Genomic DNA, 10,606 nt, shown 5'->3' with positions numbered 1-10,606 from the left:
AATTCAAACCAAAGACACCCCTGAATAATGACAATTTTTATTTGTCCCTAGTTTACGCAAAACCTCTTTTTTGGGACAAATTTGGACAAAAGGCGCTGACTGCGACATGCACTGAAACTTTGCAGAAGTCGGAACTCTCAGCAGAAATATAAACTACTTTTAAAGAAACTTCCGTATGCGTAACTCAAAATGACTCGGAGAGTCACTACTACAGGGTTGCACGTAGTGCGTCACTGCGCTTACGTGAAGTCGTGACGCCAGTCTCGCGTGATGAGACTTGTGGCGGGATTTTCTGTAAGACAGGATGCTACGAGTCTGCAGCTTTGTGGGAGCTGTAAGTAGCAATCCGGCACTGCGGGTTGTTTTAGGAAAAGTAGGACTGTTGTGCAGTATAAAAAGCTTGTATGGGAAATAATGCAGGCGCAATAGTAGCCGCCATCCCTATTTAAATCCGCAGCTCACTGATAGCAGGGAGCCCGGTATTCCTTATACACAATGCTACACTTATAGCACAATTAAGATCAAAAACTCACCGGGTCTGGGAGGACTGTACCGCCCCTGATGGCGGTCGTTTATAGTGACATTAATTGGGAAGGGTCCAGATATACTGTACAGTTCATGTGCAATTTTTTTTACATTTCAGACTATAAACTAAAAGAACCTAAACTCTGCCTCAGTCACCTTGCGTGTCCCTATTTAGTCTTTACGGAATACTGCAAACGCTCATTTATTTGTTGCAATAAAGGGGCTGTTTACCTTGTAATTAACTTTTAATGTGACAGACACTAATATTCTAAGACAATTTGCAGCTGGGTTTTGTGTTTTGATTTTTTTGTGGTTTTTCAGATGTTTAGTTTTTTTGTTTAGCAGAGCTTCCATTTGGAATATTAGCAACTGGGAAAAACTGGACAAAATTTAGAAGAGGAAGGAAAATATTTAAAAAAAAAACTATGCAAAATAAATAATGAAGACCAATTGCTAAGTTGCTAGAAATAGGACATTCTATAACATACTAAAAGTTAACATAAAGGTGAACCACCCCTTCTCTTGGGGCTGAACTTAGTTCGGATAGACTTATCTGTCCCACCAACACAATATTTGGTGGGATGCTGCAATATCTGATTGTCCATGCTATAAAGAAAAATGCGATCCCTTAAACTCGGATGTTTCAGTAGTCTGGATTTGACAGCTACTGAATTTAAGAGCAACTGTCTCTCCAACTATTGGACATGGATGAAGTACACATTTGATGGAACATTTTTCATGCAGATTCCACACCAGATTTTTATATCAGTTGCATTATTTTAAGATGTAAAAATTACCAATGACAACTACTGTCTTACCTGATCTCTTCTGTCAGAGAAGTATTATTTTGTTAGCAAAATCACCTTTCTTAGAATTGTTTTATTTATTTGATTTGGTATCTTTTGTTGCAAAACAGGCATCCATATAAGGAAAGCCACACACACAGCTGCCAAGATGAGTTCAGAAGGAACTGACTGTGACAGGAAAGAGAACTGTAGTCCCCTGCCAAAGTCCTGGACGAATGAACAGGTAGACCCACCCTCAAATAAACAACAACTTGCCCTAATATGCAAAGAAGAAAGTACTGAGGATCAGATGTTTAACAACAGCAAAGACATTGACAATAAATCTTATTCATTGCTTGAGGATAATAACCTTAGGAAAAACACGGAGGCAACAGTGGATGCTTCTTTGAATGATGGCCCGACCAACAACGAAGTGTTGGACTGTGTACCAGAGAGCCCTCTCTCAGATGCAGGATGTGAATTTTCAGGAGCCAGTCTCCAAGATACTGAAGAGTACCAGTGTATGGGAATAAACATGCTGGGAGAAAGTGAGTCTGAATCATCCATGGAGATAGATAAGAAAAACAGCCAGGGCTCTGAAGATGATGATCAAGTTCTTGGAACAGAGACAGAACAGGATAAGAGACTTAAACCTGAAAACACTCACTGCTTTGAAAATAAAGTAATAGAGGAAAGTTTTGTATCTGATGAAAAAAAATCAGGCTGCTACTCTGGAGAAGGAATCGATAACCATGATCTAAATGCTGGAGCAGTCACTTCTGGTTCCAGTGAGTGGAAAACAAAGCACATTGTAAAAAAGAGGCTGGCCAAAATTACTGACCATTTTTTAGCAGTTACTCCTATAGCTGACAAGAAAAGGTAATCTCATATTTTCTTTCTTTTTGTGCATATATGTATATTATGGTGTGCATGATGTTATGCTACGGGATGGTTTATTTTGCATTGGCATTTTTTTGTTCCGTAATTATGGCCTAATGTTTTATTGCTCATTCATCAGCTATTCAGTGTCATGCAGAGTGAAGCTTCATATCAGGTAGAAACAAAAGCATCATCAATATATTAGATTTGGGTGTTAGCCCTTTCTTAAACATAATGTTGATGGTAGTATTGCTTCATAGGAAATGAAAGGACAAGGCGTCCAGTCTTTCACTTATCTATCTACTTTATAAACCCTAACCCCAAAGATAATAAAATACACTAACTTTGCCCAGGAGCAGTAACTCATGGCAAACAATAAGATGTTTGTTTTTAAAGAGTTAACCAGTAAATGCCTCCTGCTGATTGGTTGCTATTGGTTACTGCATCTGGGCAAACTTAGCGACTTTTATAACATAACCCCATATATTTCTTATCTATCTTAGAACAGGACTGTCCATCTGTGGTACTACAGAGCAGATGCTGCTCTCTTAGGGCTCTGGCACACGGGGAGATTAGTCGTCCGCGACAAATCTCCCTTGTCACGGGCGACTAATCTCCCCGAACTACCGTCCCGCCGGCGAAAATGTAATCTCCCCATGTGCCGGAGCTCTTAGGGATTTTTATGGCCCACAGTCTGTACAACTGAATATGAAGACTTGGTAAATATGCTGTGTGAAATAAAAAAATATTTCTAATATAGTTATTTAGGCAAGAATGTAATCTATAAAGGCTGGAGTAAGCAGATGTCTAACATAATAGCCACAACATTACTTCCTCCTTTCAGCTCTCTAACCTCTTAGTTAGTCAGCGACTTTAGGGGAGGGGGGAAGGGCACATGGGACATAACTGTTCAGTTAGTTTGTGAACACAAGTCAGTTTAAATACAAACTAAACATAACTAACAGTTAAATCGCAGATATAGAGAAGAGGCAGGCACTCCGGTATTGAAGTAAATAAGTAGCAGTTGTTCATGAAAAGTTGAAGTAAAATCACAAGAAGTTTATTATACTAACACATATTGCTAATTGCAAAATGTGTTAGGATTGTATCTTATCCATAAATAAGTAGCAGTTGTTCATGAAAAGTTGAAGTAAAATCACAAGAAGTTTATTATACTAACACATATTGCTAATTGCAATATGTGTTAGTATAATAAACTTCTTGTGATTTTACTTCAACTTTTCATGAACAACTGCTACTTATTTATGGATAAGATACAATCCTATCTTATCCATAATGTTTCTATGTTAATATAAAACTATAACCAAACTTGCACAAAAGGTAAATATAAATGAATTTATCAAACGATTTATAATAGCTGCTTTGCAAGGGCTGAATAACTACAGTGGCTGCTCTGTAACACATTTATCGCATTACAAAAATTCTGTATTCAGGTTTTAGTAACTGGTATTAAACGTTAGTCAAAAATCACCTGTGTATAATTAAAGTGATACAAATACAAAAAATACAACTTTTTAAAATATTCATGTTTATCAGAAGGTACCCATAGGTCATGTTGATTATTTTGTGCTGATAGAGCAGCTTTTGTAAGTAATTGTTACTGGAGGTTCCCAAACCTGACTGCTTTGCCAAACTGACTGTCCCTTGTTGGCCTGTCAGTTATAGCTTCTAATGCTAATGGCCTCCTGCTGCACAAATATGGCAGCCCCCTCATAAAGGAACATGGGGGATCAGATAAGTAATGTAAAAGCAATGGGCAGTATATTTACAGCTAAATTGTAAACCTCATGCAAAGAAAATTTTATGATAGGTGTAAAAAAAAGTTTAATTTCTGGTCTCAGTATCCCTTTAAGCCCTAATGTATTTTTTTTTTTTTATCTTGGGTCTTAACTTGAAGAAATGAAGTGGCATTTATTGCCATGCTGGGACTCTGGACAAAAAAAAAGTACTACCTCCTTATAAACTTCAAGGGCATACATGGGCAGGTAATATACATTATATGACTGATTGGCCCAGGGGTTCATACACATGCTTGGCCACCTTTAAATTGTTCCACTTTGGAACTGTTACCCAAAATATCAGCTGAAAGTGAAAAACCAAATGATTTACAGATTGACTCATAATATTACTATTTACACACTACTAAAAGGGGTGCCCTTTTAAATACACTCATCTAGTAGACTGAGGACATTAAAGAGATACTGACACTGCAAATTAAATCTTTTCTATCATAACATTGTCTTTGCAAGAAGTTTATAATTTTGCCATAAAAGTATTTGCTTGGTGCTTTTACATTACCTGTCTGATCTCCCATGAGATCATAGTTTTTTCACATCAGTATCACTTTAAATTCTTATCATAAATGTTCCCACTTTTAAGCAGTTCAAAATGTTAAAACTGGACATGAAGTTATTTTGAATTTCAAAAGTTTCCTTCTTTTTTTTGTTTGTATAAATAATGTTTCTGGCAAATGGGCTTTTTATTTTCCTCACGGATTTCCTCCTCTTATGGCCCCCTCCAATGCTAAAGTGAGAGATGTTTTCTTGAAAAGCCACGCCTTGTAGTGGAAATGAAAGTGAAAGTTAACAGGCAGCAGAGAGTAGTGAGACCGTAACAGAATTGCTGAAGAGGAAAGATTTGCTTCTGGTTTTTGCTTGTGTCGTGTTATATATTCATAATTACTTGGCTATATCTGCCACAGTGCCTCTGTTACTACACTGAGATGTTTTGCTAAGCTCCTCCATTCCAAAGCACATATCATGTATATGCTTACTACAGAGATTTCATACTGAAGCTCTTTGTTGATAGCAGTGTGATCAGTAACAAAGAGTTACTTCTTTACAATTGTGACCCAAACACATTATATCCTGCCAGATGTTAAGGTATTTTTTGCCTGGTGGATTAGTCGTCATTGCAGCGTTGGAGGGTAAGAGCAGAATTGGGAAGAAGCCACTGGCATTGTGGAGCTGCAAATGCTCTTTCACAGACTCGTAAGTTACTAGTCAAAAACATATTCTTTGCCATAACTCGCTTGTATAATGCAGTATAGTTGCTATGAAATACCAGGAAAGCATGCAAATGGGCCATAAGGAGAATTTATTTATTTACATGGAAATATAATGTACTGTTACTTCTTTAAAAATTGTTTTTGTGATTTTGGAATGCTCTTAAGGAGATGCATTGTTATTAACTGTTCATCTTCATTGTAACCTGCTCGTTTAAGGTGACTTTCATGCTACTGTCTAACAGGCAGCATGTTTCCCAAAAGCATTGTTTACATAAAAATCTCTCTTTTAAGCAGAAGTCCTAGCTTTTATTTTAGCATATTTGTTGTTAACCCTTCTTTAAGTTATTGCCAAAACATAGCATCACTGTCAGATGTGGATTTGAGGATTTGATTATGTATAACTCTGACATAGTTACACAGTTAAGTTGAGTATTGAGAAAAGTTCATCAAGTTCAACCCCACAAAATGAACTTCAGTGTGCACATATACACCTATCAATACACTCTTAAATATACATTATATATTGGTATATATAATGTGTGTGTATATAATATATATATATATATATATATATATATATATATATATATATATATACATATATATGTATATATATGTATGTATGTATGTGTGTGTGTATATATATATATATAATATATAAAATAATAATCATCCGTTGCCAGCACACCCTTCAATACTTTATCAAAAATTTATTGAAAATATATTGTTTAAAACCGACGTTTCAGTCCTCATTAGGACCTTTCTCAGGAATCTATATATATTTTATATATATTAATATCTGTAAATTATACATAATATCTATACTAACAAAGAAGTTTCAAATCAAATTAGTTTCAAGTTTTCAAATCACAAGTTAATTTCCAATAGCGCTTTCCAAAGTGTAATGGTACTATAAGCTTCTCTGGGCAGGAACTGACAGGAGTGTGAATGATGTATAATATCTGTGCTATACCAAGTTTGAATTGTAAAATGGTTATTAATAATGCAAAATAATAGGGTCATATATGAATTTTGTAGTTTTTACACATTTTTTCTCCCACAAACATCTAGGAAAGATGTGCAAAGAGAATATGAAAATTCGTGTTTAAGATCAATTGATCCAAACAGCACATGGCTTGGAACTCCTTTGGAAGAAATGAAGAGAATGCCAGTGTGTGGCACACCACAACCACCACTGAGAGCATCATCTAATCATACTGTCACTGTCAGGGTAAGGATATGTAGTTTTTACATTCTTTTGGACTTGTGTCACACATTGTGCTCTTACCAGTGAATTTTGGGGTGGAAAAGCTCTTGCACTCCAGCCTCTGCACTGTCCCCACTGAAGTCAGTGGGAGGCACAGGTGTCACTGTTTGGTGGCAGAAACTCTCCATGTGTGACAGTGTGGTTAGCACTGGCAATTTACAAGATTTTGTGTATGTAATAAGATGCCAGTTCAGGGTTTATTCATTTGGCAGGCCCTAGTCTCTGCTTGTCTTCTGTTAGGAGCATGTGTCTCCTATCAGGCATGCATCTACCTTTTAAATAGAAACTTCTTGTTCCCAAAAAACAAGTCTACAAACCTCTTCTAAAAAGACAGTCGCTTTATCCTATTATTTTTGTTTCTCTCTTACTGCTGGCACCTGTTATAGTCTAAAAGGGAGTTGAAAATCATTTTAAGCACAAACAAAGATGATTTCAGATATAACTTAAATTGAATAAACAAGACACAGTCATTTTGTGGGGTGGGATTATAACTAAACTAGCAGACCTAAAAGGATAATTTTTTCTTAACATTACAAACTTTTGCTAAATGTAGTATTTGTGCTTTTGGTCACTTGTTTTTCAGACTGGCAAGCTGTATGAAAACAGAGTAAGCGAGCCATATCCACCTTCTTACAAAGACTCTTGGGATAGTAGGCATGTAAAAATGCCCTGTTCAGATAACAACCTGTACCTAGTAGTGGACCAGGTATGACTTGTGTATTATGAAAAGTATATAATAATCCACCTGTATAATATAATATTTTAATGGAATTTAAAATATGTAAATGTGTGATAAATAATACTGTGATGTATTAAAAACAGTTTCACATATTTCTGAAACTTAAATTAGCTTCTGTAATATGCATCCACAGCAATGTAAATCTTCCTTTCCTCATTTTCATGTCATTGTGCACAGACTTTTGAAGAATCTGCGAAATAGTCTTACAGAAATAAGAAAAAAAAGTAGAGATAGTTTGATTACTTATTAGGACATTTCTATATGTAATAGGCTGCAAACCTTCACTAATTATCATCATTATTATTATTTTTGGGGAGGAATAGTTTTCTCAACGAAGATTTTATGGGCTGAAAAAATTGCAAAGTCATTACCCAAATTAAAGGGGATGTTCATCTTCAGACAATAGTCTGAATTTTAAGAGCCCCTGTGTCAAGAACGCGCTACCCTGAGATGCGTCTGACACCGGGACGGGGAACTAAGGGGTTACATTCGGTCTCCTTTCACACAGGTTAGACTAACCTCAAGCACCCCCAAACACACCACCGATAGAAACCTAATTACACAAATGTATCACACAAACTTTCTTACTGTAGTGAGGGATAGTTCTACTACTTCCACACACACACCAGCACCCAAGGTTAATTTACAAACACACTTTCCTACTGACAGTTCACTAATTAATTAGTAGTTACACAGAACTGGCCCCCCTACTCAACACACATACAGCCCAGCAGTTACAGCATTTAGGCCTGAGCAGTCATACAAGGTATGTGGAGATCTTTATAGAGCCAAAGGACAGAACTTATTAAATTTTATATTTGATATTACAAGGGTAAACCGTGCATTTTAAAAAGATGTTACAGAAAGAGACACACATATACAAAACAGTCAATAAAATAAAAGAGGATATAAACACAGAGAAAACCCTATGTACGTTTCCGAGTTATCTGTTGTGTCCTCTGAGGCAAGAGCTTGAAAAATTGAACTCACACTCCAACAGAAATTTGGAACCTCAAAATGTGAGCTGAGGAATACCTGGGCTTTTTATGTACCGCTGGACCAGGAGCTGGTCACATGACCCCTCCTTCCTGTAGAGAGCTGTACTTCTCATGCCAGTTTTTGTCATATAATATTGGTACTTGCCAGTACCAAATATTATTATGAAAATAGGGGCTTGTTTTAACCCATATGTGGGTGATTAAAATGATACCAAACATGAGGGGTGTCTCATGTCACAGTCCCCCAGAAACTATCTCTCCTAACTGGGTGGTATAGGCAGGCCCTGTTTGGTATCATTGGGAAGCATGGGGGCCTCCTCATAAACCCTATGTGATTTATGAGGATGTGAACCTTAAAGTACAGGAGATATGGATCCCTTTCTATAATCCATATTTTCTGTATGCTGTTCCCCCATGCTGTTCTAGGTCCACACTTTGCCTCTCTTTGATCAACAGATCAAAGAAACCAAAGGCCACATCTCCCTGCCCCAACAAATGGCTGGATACGGCTAGTCTGATGAGGTTGCTGAATTTGTCACCTTCCCGCAGTCCCCGGTTGCATATTTAATTAAGGGTCTCTGCGGGAGACCAGATGGTGCTAGGGTTTAATTAGGGGTGTCTGGTGGACAAAGCAAAATGTTGCCAGGTTTAATAATTTACAATGCCAGGGCAATGTTGCCTGGCATGACACCTAATGGAAAGGTAATTTATCTTTATTTTATTTAAAGTGTTTAGTTTTGAAGCTTACATACCAGGATCAGTACTGCTGACAGGCTCTTTCCGTAATTTGGAACTCCATACCTTAAATCTACTAAAAAGTAATTTAAAAATTAAATATACCCAATAGGATTGTTTTGCCTCCAATAAAGATTAACTTTATCTTAGTTGAAGGACCACGGAAAGTGGTGAAAGACCACTAACATGTGCACACCCTTATTAACATCCTGGTGAATAACAGTATAAGGGATTGCAGGATTTAGAAAATGATGAACTACTTATTAGTTGTGATGTTTCAATTAAAAAATTTGTACCTCAATCATAAATATTTTTGAATTTTCAACATGCTATTTTCATAAAAACCGCACATGGCCACAACCCAAAAATTTATTTTGTACATCTAAATATATGACAATCAAACTTTCAAATATACATTTATTAAAATGTTTAGTGGTTTAGAAAGTTCTTTGCAAAGATAACTGTTATTAAAAGCAACACATGTCTGAATGTTAACATTCTCTGCAGTTCTGGTTTTGACTTTTTGAGGTGTTGCAAGATGGCTTTCTGGAGAAGTGACTCCTGTTATATTGTTTTAAGAGCCAGACGCAGAGAACCCAAAGTAATAAACAAACTCTGTTTTTAACTGTTACTATGAAACCATTGGACATTTGTATTCAATGTATACTAGAAAGTGTTTTAGAATTATAATTTCTTTAATTATGCAAGAAAGCAGTGTTTGAGTTTTTATTGAGCTGGGCGGTATGACCAAAAATTTATATCACGGTATTTTTCTGTATTTTTTTTTTCCATGCATGATTAGGTGTTAACCCCATTTCCTAATAAATTAGAGAATAATTACTGCAGTATTGAAAATCAGAGTCAGGCAAGCGAAGGATCGGCAACAGAAAGTCGTAAGGTAAATCAGGCAGGCTTAGTTTCCCAGGCAAGGCCGCAGACAACATAGCACAGGAGGAGGCGTTTGATAGCTTTAAATACCCCCCACGCATGCGCAGAACCGGCGCCGTCAGCGCGTCACGGACGTGCACACTTTGACATGTACTTGCGCTTTGACGCACGCACACCTGGACGCACGTGCGCAACGTCCCGCGGACAGCGGGACGCACGCACGCAAGGAGGCGGGCGAGACCGGGCCGCACAGGTGAGTACCCTGACACCCCGGTATTGCGGTATCTGAAAAATGAATATAGTTTTAAAAAAAACCACCGGTATTCGGTATTAAACGGTATATCGCCCAGCCCTAAGTTTTTACATGCTTTGCTTGTCACCCCCACATTTGCATTGGAGATCCTGGATGATTACAAATACTTTCAGATCACTAGCCAGTTGGCTTACATTGGCATGACCAAGGCAATTATTATATAGTTGCATAGTAGCTAAGGTTGGATCTAAGGCAGAATCTAATCATAATTCCCCTTTAATGCCTTCTCTCCAATATAAATAGTTCACTTTCCATTTGCAACCAATCAGCAATTAGTTTAGTCAGTGTTTTAAAAGTTATATATGTAATTTCAATTGAAATCAGTATTTGTTTAATCCATATTTGTGCTCAGTTTGTGATTTCACACAACGTAGCAGAAATCGGTTCTTTAAGTCTACAATCATTGCATTCCTGCATTATTGGGATTCATAGCTAGGCGGCCAGAAAGT

General features: G+C 37.0%; 1 protein-coding gene across 3 annotated transcripts in view; it reads left to right on the top strand.

The window, feature by feature from the left end:
• Positions 1–226: 226 nt before the first annotated feature.
• parg (poly(ADP-ribose) glycohydrolase) overlaps positions 227–10,606 on the top strand; it is a 64,198-nt gene continuing 53,818 nt past the window's right edge. Inside the window, exons 1-4 of one of the 3 annotated variants that reach the window (XM_018095271.2) lie at positions 227–334; positions 1,442–2,189; positions 6,289–6,448; positions 7,068–7,190. In XM_018095271.2, the coding sequence (XP_017950760.2) occupies positions 271–334; positions 1,442–2,189; positions 6,289–6,448; positions 7,068–7,190 (1,095 nt within the window). In that variant the 5' untranslated portion in view covers positions 227–270. Of the gene's footprint in view, positions 374–1,441; positions 2,190–6,288; positions 6,449–7,067; positions 7,191–10,606 lie in introns of all 3 variants that reach the window. The other 2 variants (XM_031904831.1, NM_001127042.1) reach the window with 2 other exon arrangements.

This window comes from Xenopus tropicalis, chromosome 7, assembly GCF_000004195.4.
Source record: "Xenopus tropicalis strain Nigerian chromosome 7, UCB_Xtro_10.0, whole genome shotgun sequence".
Classification (NCBI taxonomy): Eukaryota; Metazoa; Chordata; class Amphibia; order Anura; family Pipidae; genus Xenopus; species Xenopus tropicalis.
Note: the sequence above shows the minus strand (reverse complement) of the source record. Positions and strands in the feature narration are given on the sequence as shown.